General features: G+C 50.8%; 1 protein-coding gene across 1 annotated transcript; it reads right to left on the bottom strand.

Annotated features, from left to right (window-relative positions):
- Positions 1-1821: 1821 nt before the first annotated feature.
- On the bottom strand, positions 1822-19796 carry PEF1 (penta-EF-hand domain containing 1). The gene is made up of 5 exons (XM_014837951.3): positions 19406-19796; positions 9560-9875; positions 5115-5270; positions 4484-4627; positions 1822-2823 (listed from the first exon to the last, which is right to left on the bottom strand). Exons 1-5 carry the CDS (start codon positions 19427-19429, stop codon positions 2594-2596), a joined length of 870 nt encoding a protein of 289 aa, XP_014693437.1. The 5' UTR covers positions 19430-19796; the 3' UTR covers positions 1822-2593.
- Between the last annotated feature and the right edge of the window lie 430 nt (positions 19797-20226).

Genomic DNA, 20226 nt, shown 5'->3' with positions numbered 1-20226 from the left:
CCAGAGGCCCTGATCCTTGGTGCCAGAGCAGGAGGTGCAATGAAGCACTACTCTTCTGAGAGAAGCGGGAGACATCTGGCAGAGCCAGCTCGGCCATGCGCACCACCCGGTCTGCTTAACTTGATTAATGGGGCTGTGGGTTCCTTCTGACCTCACCCGTCAGGAAGTGGGGCAAACCATGGTCCTGGCAGGGGCCCAGCCCAGGAATGCATGAGCACCCCTCTTCTTAGGCACCACACTTTATCCAGAGCGAGTGGAAGGCGTGGTCTAAGTATGTCATCCCACTCTCCACATGGCTCACCAGCCCAGCTCTCACGGACACTTCTACAGATGTGCAGTTGGTGCCAGGCAGGATGGGCTGTCCTGCCCATGCCACACTCCTGCTGACCTTAGGATCCAAAGCTGTTGGGAAATTTTGTAGCCAGGCTTGCAGGTGCAGAGTGCCACATGAGGTGAGGGCTGGTCCCAAGCTCAGAACCAACCATGCCCACAAGGACCAACCCAGGCACTGGGCTCCTCAGGCCTTGCTGGGCACAAGGGCGAGAGACGATGATGGGCACAGTTTTAAAGACAGATTTCAGTAGACACTGGGCTCAGTGGGAGCAAAGAAATAACAGAAGATTCCCCTAAGGTTACAGTGCTACTCTGCTCTGCTGGTTGAACCCAGCACCACAGTAGGCCTCAGGCTGCCATTTTGGGGGACTGGTGAAAATTCAGGGGAGGTGATCAGGATGCCAAGGGGAGTGATGCCCAGTGAAGAGTTGCTGAAGAGCCTGGGACTGTCCAGCCTAGGGAAGGGAGGACTTGGGGGGAAATGTGGTGGCAGGTTCTAGATATCTAGAGGGTTGACATGCAAAAAGAGGTGATGTATGTTCTGGATAGTCCAAGAGAGAAAACCATAGCAAATGGGTGGTGTTTTCAAGGTGGCAGGATTTGGAATCCACATCAGGAAGAAATTTCTACCAGTCAAGAGGAAGTGGGCTGCCTGGAAATGCACTGAGTTGTCACTGGAGCCTGGCAAGCAGAGGCCAGATGCACTGGGGGGCCATGGAGAAGAGTCTGGCTCCGGATGGAGGCTGGCCTCTGGGAATGGATGCCATCTAATTCTAGGATCCTAGCACTAGAGAATGGGGCTGACGTGGCTGAGCCTGACAAACCTGGTGGGCGTCACTGAGCTGCCAACAGTCATAGCTACTTCCCCGGACCCCCCACTGCAGGGAGCGGTGCCGTGATCAGGGCCCGGAGTTCTTATCTTCACCTCCCAAAGCAAAAGGATTCTCATCACACCATTACCCATATAAGGTCCCCCAGGCAAACCGGCATGTCTGGTGTCTTGACTTCTGATTGAAATTTGTCAGACCACCATAGACATTCAGAGTAGACTGGTTATCATGCCGATCTGAAAGTCCAGCTGGCAAGTACAGACGTCTGTGCTTAATAAAAATGGGGGAGAAGTTATGACTTAATAAATGCAGCTGGTCTGGGAGATAAAACTAGGGCTTGAGAGAATAAAAAGGCCATGCTGTAACAAGCGTGGGGTGGCTACTTCCAGCCCAGAATGCCAGCCCGAAAACTGTTATAAAACACACAATCAGCTTCTTGTGCTGACCCCCAGCCCGTACTGAACTGAACCTGGCAGACTCCTACTTCACCCTGGTAAATAAGAGCAGCCCCGTGTAGACCATGTCCCCCGGAGCTGCTGCTTTCTGCATGGCGTGGTATACAGTATGTACTTAAATACTTGTTGAACGAAAGAATGGTGACTGAATGGATAAGCATCCGAACCTGTGGCTGGGAAGGTGTGGTGGAAAAACACGGAACTTTATATTTTTTATTATTTTTATTGAAGCTTACAGTTTCACTGAACTTTTGGCCCCAAATGGAAAAACCACAAATTAAAAAAAAAAGCATTGGCAGCGGGAGGTGGCAACTGTCCCTGGGGACGAAGTCAAGCAGAAAATGGCAGGCAAGAGAGGGGTCCAAGCTGCAGAGGGCAGTAGCCTGGCCAAAGATACCCAGAGAGCAGACTGTCCCAACTCCCCAAGCAGGGACAGCCCCCAGGCAGCTAGAAGTGAACACACACACGGATTTATGGGCATGGGGGTGGCGGAATCCAAGCCACTGGTCCTGAGAGCAAACCTCTCTCATGCTTGGTCAGATTCTACCTCTGGAGAAACTGGGTTCATCTGACAAGACAGCATGGGTGAGGGAACACAGGTGGGAATGGTAAGAGGCCCATGAATACTCACCACTGGCCTCAGGGCACAGAAGGGAAAGCTAGAAGCTGGAGCCCAGCCTAACGCTGGACATGAATGCCATTGCAATGACTGGCATCTCCTGCTCCTGGTGCAAGGCTGTGCCATTTAAATGCTCAGGACTGTAAGGAGACTCAACTTCCAGGCCTCTCCTAGGTCAGGCCCTACCTGTGTGGCCTTCACTCAGGTCCCCACTCTGTGGCAGCTATGACGCAGGGCTCCCAGCCTTCTTTGGGAATAGTGCTGCATCAGGCAAGGGAGAATCTTTTTCTAGGAGGGGCAGGAAAAGAAGAGAGGCCCACATGCTTCTCCCACTCTAAGGAGCCAGATGGGCTGGGTCATAGCATCCGAGAAGCTGTCATGGTGACGAAGTCCTCAAAGCTGAGCCGAATGTTGCCCTGCACAGCTGTGTCCTTCTCCCGGAAGGCCTCAGTCAGCACCTGCAGTTGGGTGCACACCTGGATGAAGCGATCCAGCTGCATGGCGGGATTGGCGGAGCGCGAGCAGTAGCGGGAGACCAGGAGCTGGGTGAACTGGGGGCTCAGGTTGTAGCCCATTTGGGTCAGAGCTGGAGAGGAGGGGCACACAGAGCACACACAAAAACCTGCCATGAGCACCGCCATCGACCAGCGCCATGGAGCACTGCAGCTCAGGGGACTTTGAGGGAATGGGATCAGCATGGAAGCAGAAAGAGGAAAGGAGTCCTGAGGGTCTGTCCGAGATGGCAGGAGCACAACAGGGCCTCTGTCTGGATGCTCCTCTCGGCTGGTAGGGCCCCATCCCTCTTTCTCCACATCTCCATTACACCCCGTTCAACCAGGGGCCCATGGGGTCCCAGAACACCAGTCTATCTGTGCTCATCCCTGACTTGTGTGCACTACACAAGGAAGTCTGAGACCCCTAGGACCACCTTGTCCAGGGCGCACATCAGAGGTGGCCCGGCATAGAGGTTACGAGGGCCTGCTCTGGAGTCAAGACAGCCCCTCAGCAAGTTGCTTACCCTTGCTAATCCTCTGTCATCACCTCTAAAATGGGGATAATACCTACCTTGGAGCTTCTAGTAAGGATTAAAGGAAGTGATCATGTAAAGCACCTGGGACGCTGCCCAGCACATAAGCACTCAGTAAGTGTCATTTATTAAAAATAATAAAATCATCATCTCCCCAGGCAAGGCTGCTAGGCAGCTCCAAAGTCACAGCCTACATGTTGCTCTGCCTGTCCCTCTAGCTGGGATGCCTCCTCCCTTCCTCTCTGCATAATCTACCAGCTCAGGCTAAAATCCCAGCTCCCCTTTTGCTATGTGGCCCTTGGGCAAGCTACCTATACTTAGCCTGTTTTCTCATCTGTAAAAAGGCAATAATAAGAGACTCTTCATTTAAGGGTGAGGAATAAACAGTACCTACACACGGGGAGAATGAACGAATAACATATTCAACAAACATTCGTTTTGTTGTGATTGTATCACCCTTCCCAATCTCCACAACAGCACCCGACAAGAAAGCAGGGTGATCAGTACAGGTCATCTCCTTTCTGGTCTACCAGGGTACAGATACCATGAGCTCACCCCCACCCACAGAGCCCCTCGGTCTGATGGGAATCCATGGCCAGGGCAAGGGGCTGGGTTCTCTGGGGAGCCCTTTCTCCCCTCTAAGTGGCAAAGCTCCTTGTCAGGATCTCATAACCCCACGAACCACCCATCCCCTAGAGTCAGAATCGGAAGCAGACCTGGAGCTGTGGCTTCGGGTCATCTCACACAACTGCAACTTTCAGAGTGGTCTGCAGCCCAGAGTTGGGAAGAAAACTGCCTTCTAACAGAGCTAGCAACAGAAATCATCTTTTTGAGCCCCTACACAGGGGCATGCTAGAAACTAGAGAAAAAAGCGCCACAAAAGTCACACATACTGGTCTCGATGAGCACTGGGTTGCTGCGTCTCCATCCCCAAGGATCCCTGCCAGCTGGGCCTGTCTCACCAGAAACTGCCAGGAGTCCCATCAGCAGGGAGTCCAGCCCTGAGCCTGATCCCAGGTGTTTCCTTGCTCTAGATCTTGGCTCAACGCCCTAGCCCGGTCATGGAAGGGGTGGGGAGTGGGCCTGTGCTGAGGACAGCATTTTGTAATGCAGCTGGACGTTTGGTAGTCAGAGACTAGAGAAAGCCCCTTGTTCTGTCTCAGGGAGTAAAGAGAAAAGTCTAGCTCTGCCTGTGCACGGGCCCTAGCCCCGCCCTCACCTTGCTGCAACTCTGTGTAGCTGATGGAGCCCGAGCGGTCCCGGTCATACTGCTGGAAGAGGTTCTTCCACTGCTGGATGAACTTCCACAGGGCCGAGAACCCGTAGACATCGATGCGGCCTGACTTGGTCTTGTCAAACATGTCTTGGTGGGGAGGGAAAGGAGGGAAGGAAAGTTTCAAGACCGAGGGCCAAGGATCCTTGGGTACCACTGAGGCAGCCCCTACTGGAGGAGACTCCAGAGAACCACAGGCCTGAGGCCTAGATGCCTGTCCCGAAGACGCACCCTCATCAAGTGTTACACCAGCCCCACCCTGGCCACCCTAAGCCCCACCCCTTCCTTCCAGAACTGCATTTTCTCTGCAGGCTTGGCAGCTGACACCCTCCCTGCCCTCTCCTACAGGGCAGGGAGTCTCATTCTGCAGAACAGGAAATGAGTTAGCCTGTGACGCAGTGGGGTCTAGAACTTGAGAAAAGATCTAAGGGAAAGAGCTCTCAGTCTAGCGGATCTCACCTTGAACCCAGTTTCCTGGCCAAAAGATCTCTCCTCAGAAGGGTTGACCACCCACCTACTATCAGGTATCAGGTCGCACTGGCCCAGCTCGAGCCCAGGGGGAAGGGCAGGGACTCACTGATCATCATGAGGCATGTCTCATCATTGAACGAGGACCAGTTGGAGTTGACCAGGGCCTGCTTCAGCTCCTTGATGGAGATGTAGCCACTGCGATCAGAGTCCACTGACTGGAACCAGGAGTAAGCCTCGGGATCCACGTTGGGAGGGGCGCCACCTGCAGGAAGGGGCACAAACCAGGGGAGTCAGACACAGGTCTCAAGGCCAATCCACAGAAATGCTGGGAAGGGCCAGCCTCAGTGCCACCCTGGCTACAGGTTTTTCTTACCCACCAAACCCCACAAATCCACCTACCCCCATCTTCCATCAGGCCAACATTCTTACTCTGATGGAAGAGGACCTTTGGTGTCAACTCACGAGTATCTGCGTTTGATGTCTACTCCGTGAATCTGTCCAGCTATAGCGTTCTGGTCACGTCTCTATTTGACTTTAAGTTTTTAAGGAACAAGGACTTGTCTAGCTAATGAAGAATTCTCTGAAAAGGGAGATTATCTCTTCCCCACAGACTGGGGATCCAAAAATGTTTGCTGAGCACCTAACACCCACAGCCCAGAGACCAGTATTCCGAGTCACAGGAGCAGGCAGCTCTCTGGGGTGGGAACTAGGTCTGGTCCATCTCTGATTTCCCTGGCCCAGTGAAGAGTTGACATATTCTATCAGGAGCTGCCAGAGTGTGGGTGGCCATGGAGCTCCACCTCTCTTCCTTCCCCATCACCTCCCATGCACCTCCCCATCTCCAAACCTCCCTGGAGACATCTGTGACGCCTCATCCCACACCTCCAAAGAGCTGCCCAGTTCTGGCAGTTCCACACACAGGCATCTCCTCCTCCCTATTCCTACTGCACCTGTCCTGGCTCAGACGCCTCTCACCTGGATTGTTGTAACAAACCAAAAAGCCTAACCAAATCATCCTCACAGCTATTCTCCTCCACTCTTCACTTGTTACTGAGCAATCTTTCTAAAATTCAACTCTGTTCTCATCCATTTTCCCCCACCTCAACTCAAAACTCTTCAAAGGTTCCCCATTGACCACAAAATAAAGTCCAGCATCCTTAAAACAGCATTCCGGGTCCCCCCACGATGTGGTACGCCCATCTCCCTCTCACTCTCTTCCATGCTGTACCTCGACACCTCTGTCCCCGCCCAGATGAAATATTGCCCTGCTCTCACCCACACCCACGCAGAGCCTCCACTCACCCCCTTCCCTCTGCTTCGGACCCCTTCTCCCTCATCCCTTTGCATCCATTTCCTGTCCACCCTTCAAAACCCGAATAAAATGCTGTTCCTGCCCCAAAGCCTTCCCTGTTCTTCCGCCCCAAGACAGGCCTCCCTCCCCTCTCCTCCGTACTCCTCTCTCGCATTCCTGATCACTCCGCTGTGATCCTTCTCCCCTTCCAGGTTAGACTTGGAGTAACATGCAGGCAGGATCCCAGACTAACCCACCTCTGAATACCCAGAGCCTAGCACAGAGCTGGACACAGAAAGGGAAGGTGCTCAATTCACGCTAGAGTTGAGCTCACGGTTCAAGTCCCAGCTCCCCCATTTTGCAGCCATAGTTACCGAAGTTTTCTGATTTGGTTTTCTTATCTTTAAATTGAGGACATAATAGTATCTACTTCATTATTGTAAGGATACAATTAATATATGAAAACCCTTAAATTAGCACCTGCGCAATCTGCGTACTATCTGATTATTAGCATTGTTGTTGTGTTTCAAATAGCTCTGTGTGTCTGTGTGGAGTATGTAAGTAGCTTTAAGTATGTATGTAAATCAGGATCATTCATGTGGAAAGACACACAGGGTAAGCTGGGGGGTAGAGGTAAAGGGTGGGAGATGAAAGTGGAGAAGCACAGAAGATTGTCTGTCTTAGGAAAAGCCAGAGTTACACAGTATTGTAAACCTACTGAGTTAACTGGCCACAAAAAGGGCCCCTTCACACAAGGCAGTATCATACAGCCACGGGCAGCTGTGGAGCATAGAAACCACCATCCTGTCCCAAAGCTGAGGCCACAGGAAAAAGGTCTGCTGCACTGACGGGCTAGTCTGACCTCCTTAGATGCGAAATCGAGGCAGGCCCCCCTACCTTCCTAAAACAGCAGCTGTGCCATGGGGGAGCGCAGGCCACAGTTTCTCTAATACATGTGGTCTGTGCAGTTTGCATAGAAGAGTTCAGGCTCTGGAATCAAAGAGCAGAATTCGGATACAAATCTCGGCTCTGATCCTTACTAGCTTGTGTGACTTTAGGCAAATTAATTCTCTGAGTCCTGATTTGCCCATTTCTAAAATGGACCCACTTCCCAGGGCTGTGTGATGATTAAGTGAGATGAGAGCAAAATGTTTTAGCCAAGGGCCTGGAATGTGTGCAGTCACATTTTCACAGAGGAAGGGATATTTAAACTGGCTCTGAAAGGATGATAAGGAGTTGAGATGGGGGAAGAAAAAGCACATGGCAAAGACACAGAGTGTGTTCAGAGCACTCCAAGGGGTCTTGGGTTGATGGGGCAGGGGCGGGGGGATGGCAGCTGAGGAGGCTGGAAAGGCCCTCTGGGTCTCGAGCGCCTTTAGGATCTTTCCTTGAGCAGCACGGCACCTTTAAGGGTCAAACCTGCCTTGCAGAGTGCTGGTGCTCAAAGTTTAGATCCTGGATTCAGTGGGGCTGAGGTGCCACCTCCAGAGGACTCCGATGCAGGTGACATGGGGTTCATGCTTTAAGAAGCACTGCTCCAGGGGGTCACCAGATGCACTGGAGGAGGCAATGGTGGCCACACGAGGGGAAGCTACAGAGGGTGAGCAGCTGAGAGTCTGAGGCACATCGCTCCTCTCCTCTCCAGCCCCAGAGATTACCTCTGGCCCCAGGCCCTGGAGGGATAAGCCTCATAGCCAGCGGCTCCCTTCCCTGCAGTGACCTCATGCAGGCTCAGAGACAAGATTTTTAAAATATGAGGAAACTCACCATGAGGCTGCTGAGCTGAAAGCAAACACCCGGCAGCTCTGGGCTCTGACAAGATAAATGCCACTGCTCACAGTGTTTAGAAACCCCAAGGTTTGAGCATCTCTGTCAGGGCCACCTGCCTGGGCATGTATGCTAAGATGCTGCAGCTTCCCAGCAGTGCCCTTCTATGCAGGGGCTTCAGGCGCACAGGAGTGGTTCCAGGCTGCCTTGCTGCTGGCTTGGTCTTCTGGGAACAAGCATTCTGAGCAGAGGCTAACTGAATGAGTTTGGGAGGAAGTAGGGGGCTGGGCACTCACCTTCCCTGACCCTCTACGACAGCTCAGCAATCTTCTTGAGGCCAAAGCCCCTACCCAGGATTCTCTGCCTCCACTGAGTCTCCAAGCCCTGGGTCCCTCCCCCATCTTGTCCAGTACCTCACCTTTAGCATCTCTGCTCTTTATCCTTCCCCTATCGGACCATTCCCATCATTCTCCTGTCCACCTCAGCATCTTTCAGTGGTAAGGCCCTTGGCACATCTGTCATCACATTAAATGCTGAATACCTCTTTGCTGAGAATGCTCCAGAACGAGTCCTTTCACAGAATATTGTTTATTAATCCCTTCCCATGTGCCAGACACTGTGCCCAGTGTTCCCCTGCACCTTCTCATTTAATCCTTATCAACAACCATGTGAGGCAGTGACACTGCCCTCATTTTGACACTGCCAGATGTGGACACTGGGGCTTAAGGAGGTGAAGTAATCTGGTAAGGTCAGTAAGTGATCGCAAAAAGCCCAAGCTTTCACCAACTACACTATCTTGCCTTTCTACATATAGCAGTCAGTCTCCCTTCTGCAGGATAGGGTTTCTCCGCATGGCAGACTGTATTATTATCTCCAATTATTTGCTAATTCTGCCCCCCCTCCCTGTTAGAGCGCTGTACATCCTCACCACTGCCTGGTGGCTGGCAGAGCACCTCCATGGGACGAGTATCATTCCTATCCTATAATATTCCTATCCTATAAATATCGGGTTTGACCAGATGAGGATTAGCCAACAGAATGTGAGTGGAAGACAGATAAAGTACTTCAAAGCAGAAGCTTTAAGAGCATTGTGCATTCCTGTTAGCTCTCCTGACCTTTTTCTCTGCCACAAGAACAGCATATCCCTAACAGAGGCTGCTCCTTCAGCCTGAATCCTGGAAAGAAAAGACTCGTGGAGCAGAACCTCAGTCACCAAAGCCACAGCTGCCATCACATAAGCAAGAGGAAATACGTGTGAGCAAGCAATAGAAATAAATGTTTGTTGCTGCAAGCCAAAGAGATTTTGGAGTTGTTGTTACCACAGCAAAGCTAACTAACAGACTTCTCATTCTGCTGATGCAAGCTGAAGCTGGAAGCAAGATGCTAAGGCACCAAAGACCAGGCTGCCTGAACATCCACCAGAAGGGTCAGGATGGGCCCTGGGTAACTCAGAACAAGGTCAGAGGCACCTGGAGTCCAAGATCTCTGCTTACCTGGAGGAGGGCCCTGTCCATAAGGCCCGGGATGCTGGGCACCATAGGAATTTGGAGGTGGCTGACCATAGGGAGCCCCTGGGGCTGCACCACCATATGGTCCTCCTGGAGTCCCAGGGGGGAGGCCCCCAGGGTTGGGGTGTCCATAGGGCCCTCCACCAGCTGGTGGTCCATAAGGCCCTCCAGGGGCAGGACCTCCTCCATAACCACCACCAGGGGGTACCCCACTGCCATACTGCCCTCCACCATGGGGGGATCCAGGGTAGTAACTCCCCGGAGGGGCTCCGGGCGCTTGTCCTCCAGCTCCTGGGCAGCCCTGCAAGAAAAGCAAGACATCAGTCAGAATGATAAGGCCCGAAACTAGCCACAGTACGGCACTTTACAGTTATAATACACTGCCACTGCCACTCTTCCAACTGATCCTATAGGCAGAGCCGGAATTATGATCCCATTGCTCAGATGGGGAACCTGAGGCTTCTAGAGAAGATACAACTTACCCAAAATCGCACCACCAGTAACCTGCAGAGTCAGGGCTGGAATCCTGCCCTCCTGGCTCACCTTCCCTGTACACCAAGGGGCTCCACGAGGTCTGGGATCATGTTTGGTTTGCCACTTTATCCCCAGCCCCCAGTGCGGAATGGATGCTCAGTAAATATTTACTGTATAAATGAGTAGGCAAATGAATCAAACCATTCCACATTCTCCCCCTGTGCTACCTCATCTCTATTTGTGGAATTCACGTGCGAACGTGACCTCCACCACACAGCCCTGACCCTCTTCAATCACAAACAATACTTCCAGAGCATGGAGTCATCCAGAGCATGCTTTTCTTAGCGCACTCGAGCTCGTGATACAGAAACACTTTCCCCATCCTCACTCATGGCTCTGTGAGATGGGCAGGGGAGAATCAACTCCTAAGGCAATATAGTACAATGGCTAAAGTCAAAAAGACCAGTTCAAGTTCACGTTCTGCCACTTACTAACTTGACTAATGACTTACGCTCTCTAAGCCTCAATATCCTTTGCTCTAAAATGGGAATGAAAAATAATAGTGCCTACATCCCAGGTTGGTTTGTGAAGGAAATGAGACCAGCCACATGAAGTGCTTTGACACAGGCCCTGGCACAGAGAGGTTAAGCACTCACTACACATTAAAATGATTAGTAACAGCACCTTCTACAGAGGAGGAAACTCGAGTCCAGAAAAATCACACACAGGCTGCATGCAGGGGCTGGCCCCAGAATCCAGGTCTCCCGGCTGCTAAGCCCAATTTGTACACTAGGACATACACAGGAGCATTGCCTTTCTTGTCCAGGTCCCCACGCCACGAGCCAGGCGTCCCCAAGGCTCAGAGTGCTCGGCTGCATCTCCCTAAGCGGCCAGCAAAAGGCCTGGCAGAGCGCAGCCCGAGCAATATGCAGACAGGCTGAGGTAAGGGCACAGAGAGCCGCTGGGCCCAGCTCTGAGGACGGGACCAGCTAGACATGTTTGGATCAACCCGTGAGGCACAGCAGCCCGAGGCCTAGGCACCGAAAGCCTGGCCTTTCTCTTTTTAGCGTGTTTGATAGCTTCTGGAACAGCTACCCTCAAGGCTCTCCCAAATTCACACTTCATCTAAAGGGGGTGTGCTTGCTCCAGGAGGCGAGGCTTCTGGGGGGAGGGCAGGAAGCAGGCCCTTCACCTTCCCCATTCACCATCGGGGGAGTTCCTCCGCCCTGGAAGCTGCCTAGCCAGCAGGAGGACTCCTTCACAGATAATGAAGTCACAGCCAAATCTCACCGCAAAACTCTGCTCTCACCAGCTGAGTTCATGACCGGGGACCAGGGGCTTAATCTCTCGAAGCATATTTCTTCACAAATAGAATATAATAATCGCTTCTTCACTGAATGGTTTTGCAGATTACAAGAAATAAATGCAGCAGAATTTCATTAGTTTAATTTTTAGCTAAAGAATCTTTTGATAAGATAAAATTTTTAACATTGATAAAAGAGGGGCCGGCCCAGCGGTGCAATGGTTAAGTGCACACGTTCCTCTTCGGCAGCCCGGGGTTCGCTGGTTCGGATCCCGGGTGCAGACATGGCATCGCTTGGCATGCCATGCTGTGGTAGCCGCCCCACATATAAAGTAGAGACAGATGGGCATGAATGTTAGCTCAGGACCAGTCTTCCTCAGCAAAAAGAGGAGGATTGGCAGCAGACGTTAGCTCAGGGCTAATCTTCCTCAAAAAAAAAAAAACCTGATAAAAGAAAGTCACTCTAGCTGAGGGAAGGTGGGGGTTCCTGAGCCCCAACCATGTGCCACTCCCCACCCCCACCCCCCCGCCCCCCCCAGATTCTGAGAGAGCTCTGCAGAACTCTCATAGTGACTCAAAGACAGTTTGAGAATCATTAATATAAGAAAATAAGTTCTTACAACAGTGCCTGGCATAAAGCAAACGATCAATAAATCATAGCTGCTATTGTTATATTAATTATCAGCAAAGCCCCGGGCCAGGTAAACAGGAGGGTTGGGGGCAGGCATATAAAGGAGAGTAAACCCTTCTGAAGGAGCTCACAGTCAATAGGAGAGGCACAGACACACTGTCTGTAACATCTAACAAAACAGCATAAGGAAATAGGCATTTAAAAAGGACATGTATCACGGGACCATGAAGGAGAGAGCGTGAAATCGGGGAGCGTTTCCACGAGAAAGCAGCATTTCCACTGGAATTTAAAGAATAAAAGATTCCCAAGGGAGCTGGCGAGGCGTGATGGCAGAGGTGTGCAGGAGGCCGGTCACCGAACCTAACCCTTAAGGTTACAAATGGGGAAACCAAGGCCGGGAGAGGGAAGGGACTTGCTCAATGACACTGTGAGCTGGAGGCGGAGGCAGACCTAGACCCCCCCCGCCCCCTGAACCCAGTGACCACCACAGCTCCTGCTCCAGTGCTCTTTCTGTAGGCAATAGGGCACAGGAGCCCAGCGGAGGCCAGGAAAGGGGTAGGGACTCCGCAGAGGCTGGGCACACCCACGAACAGGGTGGACACCGAGCCAGGAAGTGGCCGCTCCACAATAAGCCCTGTGAGCCATAAACTGAGCCTGGCCTATGGCACCTGAGGCAAGGCCCTTCCTCCGGGGAACGCCCTCAGCCAACAAAGCAGGTGCTGCCAGGCAGGTCTTCCGACCTGTGCTATCTCATTCCAGGGCTCTGGTGCAGCCTGGCAGCAACTAAACTCTTTCCTCTCCGCCCTGCATTAAAGCCCTCACGTGTACGGCTTACAAAGCACTTTCACATGCACAGAAACACTGCTGGCAGAGTCCTGCTGACAATCCTCTAACAGAAAAAAGGAAGACGTTAGTAGGCTTATTTTCAGATGAAGACACTGAGGTGCACAACTGTTAAAAGACTCCATTTAGCAAGCGTTTACAGAGCGAAAACATTGTGCTGGGCTCAGTGTGAGGCCTGGGGGCACAAAACTAAACAGGGCCTGTCCTTGAGGAGCCCACAGATAATCTGATCAGTGCCATCAGAAAAATCTACTTAAATGCTATCAAAGAGGCATAGGCAGAGGAATCTGTTGGCTGTTGAATGATAAATGAGCAATTAAATGAACAAAGGCATGAAGTGGGTCAAGGAAGGCTTCCTGGAAGAGGCAGAAGTAATACTGGAGCTGGCACTGAAGGATGCACAGGCATTCTCCAAAAGGAAGGCAAAGAAGGACATTCCAGACAGGAGGGAGAAGAAAGACAAAGGCGGAGATCTATGAGTGAACACGGGATGGTCAGGGAACAGGCTAAAAAGCAGGGGGCGGAGGCAAGAACACAGTGTGAACTCAGAAAGGCAGGCTCTTTACACATCCCCTGTCCACATGCCTCTCCTGATGCATTTCAGCTAGCCGGCGAGTACAAGTGTCTCACAGTAGTTTCTGTCTATGGTCTTCTCTGCGGAACAGTGAGCTCCCCAAGGGCAGACACTGGGCCTCCTGCATCACGGTACCCCAGGGTCCAGCACAGTGCCTGGCACCTGCGTGCCGCCATAAATATTTGAACAAATGAATGCCACTCCAAAGCGTCTGGGCTTTATGCTGGAGGAAACAGAGCGCCACAGAAGGGTTTCCAATAGGGGAAGAACGTGATCAGGGCCTTATTTGGAGAATGAACCAGCGGTGGGGTGGAGGATGAGCTAGCGAGGCGGGCGGCAGCCCAGGTGCAGGGCAGGCAGGGCTTGAAGGAGACAGCAGACTCGGAGATGGAGAGAACAGGATGAATTCTGACACTATTTCAGAGAGAGACTAGACATGACTTGGCAACTAATTAGGTAAGGGAAGAGATGGAGGGGAGAGTGAGGAAAGGCAAGTGTTTAGAATGACTCAGGTTTCTAGCTTGCACGAGAGGAAGGTAGCAGAGCCATCAACTGAGGCAGAATCCAGGCTGCGGAAGATGGTTCTCTGGGTCACCGAGTTGTTAGTAAAGGTCCGAACCAGAAAAGAAAACCAGAGTCCCTGACTCCATGTTCTTTTATACTACTCCACGCTGCCAACTCTTTTGAGAGTTTTCCCAAGTGCATTTCATGCAGACAAACATAAGATTGTGAAAGAAAAAAAGACAGGAAGAGTTAAGTAACCATGGTTTCCAAAGCATCACAGAAAACTATCCCTAGGTCTTTACTGATTGCAAATAAACTACATTTGGTATATTGGGTTGGGGGAGGGAGCAATTAACACTTTACTGAAGCTCTGCTAGATGCTTCCAGTTCAGCTCACTCTCACCGATCCTCAGTCCTGTGAAGTGAGTGTTATTATCCCCACTGTACAGAGGAGAAAATTAAGGTGCAGAGAATTTAATAATGTGCCTGTGATGATGCAGCTAGAATGGGTGAGTTCGGATTCAAAACACGGTCTGCATGACTCCACTCCATTCCCCTCCCCTCTGCTGTGTGTTCACTCAGTAAATGAGTGAGCACCTCCCACGTGCTGGTGCCAGGGACTGTCCTAAGTATATCCGTCAAATATGATGGATTTCTACGGTGGATGGGGGTGAAGGGTGAAGGGTTGGGATTGGATGATCTTTCAGAGGCTTCACGCCCAGAAATCAGGAAGACTCAGAAGAATCTTATTCTTTTTTCCCCAGCACCTAGACCCAACTGAGAGCTGCAGTATTGCAGGAGACCCCAAAGACCCTCTAGGGCAACCGCTCAGTCGATGATGGAATCTCTGTAGCCCTATCTGGAATCTGTTTGCATTCCTGCAAGTGGTGGGGAGCTCACACCCTCCCAAATAACCCACTCAGCAAGTCCCATATTTTCTTTTGGCTCTGAGGGCTCATTCTTCCACCGCTAAGACCCTTGTGAAGCTCAGAGGTGTCAAAAGTTGGTCCATGCTGAGTCCTGATGGGGAAGAGAGCAGGCTGCATTGCAAAGACAAGCTTGTGCTCCAGAACTACCCCTCCAGTGCCCGCTGCAGCAGGCTAGAGACCATTCCAAGGGCTTAAACCATCACAAGAAGACAGAGGAGTGGCTTGGGCATTCACCAGCAGAGGCTCCTAAAATATTTAAAGGCTGGAAACCTGCAGCCAATAAACAGTGAGCCAAGAACTGTCCCAAGACTTCAATTACCACCTCTGTGCTGACACTCCAAAATCTCTCTCTCCAGCTTTCTCTCTCCTGAGCTGCAGACCCACATATCCAACAACTTCCTGACCTTCCCTCCAAATATATCCTCCCTCTGTGTTCCTATCTCGGTGAATGGGAAACCCTAGTGGCCTCCTGGGAACCTCCTCTTTCCTCCCCTCTGTCACCTCAATTAGGCACCAAGATTTCTCAATTCTACTTCCCAAATGCTTCTCAAGTCCATTTTCACCAGCTCACTGTTCTCTCTAACTGACATTACTTCAATAGCTTTGAGACTGGTCTCCCTGCCTCCAGGATCTCCCACTTCCACCCATTCCCACAGTGCCCCACGGTAAGGGCTCCAAAGCACAAACAGGAGAAAGCTCTTCAGCGGCGCCCTCATTACTCTTAGGATGAAGTCCACACTCCTCAAAAAGGCATATAAGGCCCTATCTGCTCCTTGCTTACCTTTCTGGTCTCATTTCTTACCCTCTCCCCCTCTTCACTACAACTAGAATGATCTCCTTAAATTCCTCCAAAATACTGGGCTCTCTTGCTTCCTGGCCTTTGAACATGCTATTCCCTCTACTGGAATACCATTCCTTTCTTCACCCAGCTAACTTCTATTAGAGATTCAGTTTTTGGCTTAATTATCACCTCCTTTAAGAATGTCCTGGGGCTGGGGCCAACCCTGTGGCCAAGTGGTTAAGTTCGCACTCCACTGCAGCAGCCTACAGTTTCGCCGGTTCAGATCCTGGGCGCGGACATGGCACCGCTCATCAGGCCATGCTGAGGCGGCATCCCACATGCCACAACTAGTAGGACCTGCAGCTAGGATATACAACTATGTATGGGGGTAGATTTGGGGAGATAAAGCAGGAAAAAAAAACAGATTGGCAACAATTGTTAGCTCAGGTGCCAATCTTTAAAAAAAAAATCATTAAAAATAACAATTAAAAAACAAAAAGAATGCCCTGGGGCTGACCCCATGGCTTAGTGGTTAAGTTTGGGGCACTCTGCTTTGGTGGCCAGAGTTCGGTTCCCAGGTGCAGACCTACGCCACTTGGCAGGGGGCCATGCTGTGGTGGCAACGCACATACAAAATAGAGAGATGCAGATCTTAGCTCATGGCAAATCTTCCTCAGGAAAGAAAAAATATCCTTTCTCCCTGAGACTCAGGTATCCCTCTTGTGCTGTCCTAGTACCTTACACTTACTCTCATTTAATACTTATCACACTGATTCTACATTTTATACATATATATCACTCTTCCACTTGGAGTATTTACCATATGCCAAAACAGCATATCAAGCACTTCATATGGATTATCTCATTTAATCTTTACAGTAACTCTCGAGGTAAGTACCCATTTTAAAGAAGGGGAAACCAAGCATCTGACTTTTGTAAGAAATTTCTGCAAGGAAATGGCAGAGCAGGGATTTAAAGCCAAATCTCTCTGGCCTCAAAGACCATGCTCTTAACCACTGAAACCATCAGGCTGGCTCCCCTACAGGACCAAAGGGTACTTAAGTTTCACTGCTCCAATTCCCAGTCCATGCTTGAGGACCCTGGGGCTGGGGCAGTGGAAAATTACAGGAATCTTGACTCCCAGCAATAGGCTGGAATCCTCCATGGATATGTACCGAGTGGAGGGGAGGCAGCACTGACAAGCCTTTGGATGCTTTGAAAAAAATCATCTCCTGTGTGGGCCCGGTGGCATAGTGATTAAGTTCGCGCACTCTGCTTTGGCGTCCCAGGGTTCACCGGTTCAGATCCTGGTGGTGGACCTACGTACCGCTCACCAAGCCATGCTCTGGCAGCATCCCATGTGAAAAATAGAGGAAGACTGACACAGATATTAGCTCAGCAACAATCTTCCTCAAGCAAAAAGAGAAAGATTGGCAAGAGATGTTAGCTCAGGGCCAATCTGCCTCACACACACATACACACACACAAATCAGTTCCTTTCTTGGAAAACCATAGACCAGGAGCTGGACAGGCAGACAGGACATAATAGGGGGAAAAAGAAGCATTTCTTCTTCTATTCCAGACACGTGCTCCTTTTCAATATTTCACTGAGCATAAGCCCAGGCAGCATGGCATGATAACAGTAATCGCAGCAGCACTGTGCACTGGCACACACTATGTATTAGTAATGTGCCAAGCTCCCCATAGAATTTATCATATTTCATCCTCATTTCAGTCCTATGAAGTACTATTCCTCCCTTTTTACAAGTGAGGAAACTGAGGCTCAGAGCCTTTAGATGCATCCAAGGGCATGTAACTATTAAGTCGTAGAATTAAGATTCTAGCCCAGTTCTGTCTAACCTGGGAGTTCAGGCTCTTAATTTCTATGTCACTGCTTCTCGGATGCATACAAATTACCTCCAAAAGCTGATTAAAATATAGATGCCTGGCCCTTCCCTGGTGCAGAACACATCTGAGGTGGAACCCAAAAGCATGCTTTTCTAACAAGCTGCTAAGTGATTCTGATGCAGACCATCTACTGAGAAACAATGCACTAGGGCAATATTTCCCCAAACAGAGTTCCTCAGGAATACCAGTGTTACTGAAAAATGACCACTTAAAAAAAAGGGGGGGGGGGGGAATTCCATGGTTAAGTAAGTTTAAGAAATACTGCATATTCAATCCCTCCTTGGCAGATTTACAATGTATATTTACAAAGCAAGAATTCCGAGACAGCCAATGGCGAACAAACTTAGCTTTTTCTAACAGAGCATTTCCCAAATTTACTTAACCACAAAATCTTCCTCTGTTAGTGATAACCTATTAACAGCTCACAAGACGCAGCAAATGGAAGGGAGCTTGGGAAATACTGCTAGGTTATACTTCCTCCTAACTCTAGCCTAGGCCGGCCTCTCTCTCCTCTACCTCTGCTAAGCATGCAATGAAAGGATTTCTAAGTCTAGCCCTGGCCTCACCCGCTCACTTGCTATATGCCACCTTGGGCAAGCCACTTAACTTCTCTGGGCTCGTTCCTCAGCTATAAATTGGGGGTTATAATCCCAGGAAGCATGCCTCAGGGCCTTGGTGATTGAGATAACAGAATTCCATATCGTGTACAAAAACTGTACAGGGCTGCATTCCCTCAGAAGGCTCTTGCCACACCTTTTGGCATGTGACTGTACTCAATCGAGTGCTTTGTAATGTCCCATATGAAGTTGTCTTCCAATTTTTCCTGCATGGGTTTTATCTCCTAAATTAGCATGATCTTGGGCAACTCAGGAGCCCTCTCTGGGCTTCAGTCTCCTCCTTTTACAACGAAGTCACTATTCTGAGGGCCCTCCCAGCAATGATCTTCTAGGCATCTAGTAAAAATCAAAATACCAAGAGGGAACACCTGTTACACTCTCAGTAGTACCAAATGCTTTACAAGCATCACTTCCTTATTCTTCATAACAGCCCTCAAGGTAGAGCCTATTATTTGGCCCTATTTTACAGAGAAAGCTTCAGCTCAGAAAGGCAAAATCCGTTGCTCAAGGGCTCAAAACTATTTCAGTGATGGAGCCAAGGTGTGAACCTTCCTCTGACTCCAAACTGCACTTAACCCCTCCATCATTCTGTCATCCGACAAAGGCTTCTGGCCACAGAATCACCTTGCTGCGGTGTTCTTGGCTGGATCAAGATGGGTTGGCAAGCGGGGAAAAGGCATTGGCTGACAGCTCCGGGATCTGCTGCCTAACTGCCTGGTAACTTCAGCCAAGTTCCGTGTCTTCTCTGGGTTTCATTTTTCCTATGTGTGAAATAAGGTGTTGGACTAAGCCAGTAGTCAAACAAGCGCACTTGTGGAGCCTGCTAAGCCACAGATTATCTCCTGATTATCGGGATGCAGTACGTCTGGGGTGTATTTTTATCCGACGCCCCAAATGATACCGACGGAACTAGCGGCCTAAACGCTCTATTCGCGTTGACGACCCTGCTCAGGGTCCCCGCGGGAGCCCTGGGAAGGTGTGGGGCCAGGCCGAGCCCAGCCAGGGTATATGGGGTCCAAGGCCCCCAAATCCTCGCGTGCGCCACGTCAAAGGGGGCGCGACACGACCTCCCAGACGTGCAGTCCTGCGTGACGTGAGACAGGCGCGACCGACCATCCCTTTTCCCTTTTGCTCCGCGCGACACCTCGCGGAAGCCAGCCTCAGCGTGGGAAAGGCGCGGAGAAAGCGAGGGCAAACTCAAACACCGGTCCCCAGCCTGAACTTGGCGAGGCCCCTACCTGGATTCGCCCGCCCCTCACGCACTCACCTGCCCATACGGATAGCTCGCCATGGCGACTCTGACGTCACACGTCGACGAGGGGCGGGGCTTCCTGGTCTCAAACCCGCCCTTTGTCTGGGCCTGGGGGCGGGACCACTTCTGATTGGAGGTCCGTGGCTGTCAATCCTGGGCGCATGTGTGGACGGAAGTGACGGTGTACGGGGGCGGTCAGGTGACTCCAGAGAAGCTCGAGGAGCTTTTCTGAGCTGGATTGGTTGGTAGCTTCTGAAATGTAGTTTGTTGTGATGGCGCGGATCTTCGTGCTGCTACTGCTCTAGAGTAGGCGCCCAGGCTGGTCAGGCCCGGGTATTTAGTGGGAAGGTTGGGTGGGGTGTTGCAGCAGTGGCCATGTTATAACCTGGCAAATGGGACGCACGATAGTGGCGTAGTTGCTATCATCACTCAAAGTTTCCGCCCCAGGAGGGCCCTAGCGGTTGCCGTGACAACCGGGAACCGCCCGAGCCCTACTGCAAAGGCTAGAGGCAACAGCGGAAGTACAGATGTTCCTGACTGGTGATGGGGAGCCCATCCTAAGTTGAAAATGCATTTAATACACCTAACCTACCTAACATCATCGCTTAAGTGTGCTCAGAACACTTACAGTAGCCTACAGTTCGGCAAAATCATCTAACACAAAACCTATTTTATAATGAAGTGTTGAATAGCTCATGTAATTTATTGACTACTGTACTGAAAGTGAAGAATGGAATGGTTTTATGGGTACAGAATGGTTGTAAGTATGTCGGTTGTTTACCTTCGTGATAGCGTGGCTGACCGGCTGCTCCCCAGCATCATGAGAGAGTATCATA

This window comes from Equus asinus, chromosome 5, assembly GCF_041296235.1.
Source record: "Equus asinus isolate D_3611 breed Donkey chromosome 5, EquAss-T2T_v2, whole genome shotgun sequence".
Lineage (NCBI taxonomy): Eukaryota > Metazoa > Chordata > Mammalia > Perissodactyla > Equidae > Equus > Equus asinus.
This window is presented reverse-complemented; position numbering and strand designations above follow the sequence as displayed.

What these genes read in the sequence shown, in the direction of transcription:
- PEF1 (XM_014837951.3), bottom strand. Translation starts at nt 19,429, where the DNA reads ATGGCGAGCTATCCGTATGGGCAG. An exon ending in GACATGCCTCATGATGATCA is followed by an intron (nt 4,628 to 5,114) that starts GTGAGTCCCTGC and finishes CTCCCCACCAAG; the next exon opens with ACATGTTTGACAAGACCAAG. An exon ending in CTACACAGAGTTGCAGCAAG is followed by an intron (nt 2,824 to 4,483) that starts GTGAGGGCGGGG and finishes CCTCCTCTCCAG; the next exon opens with CTCTGACCCAAATGGGCTAC.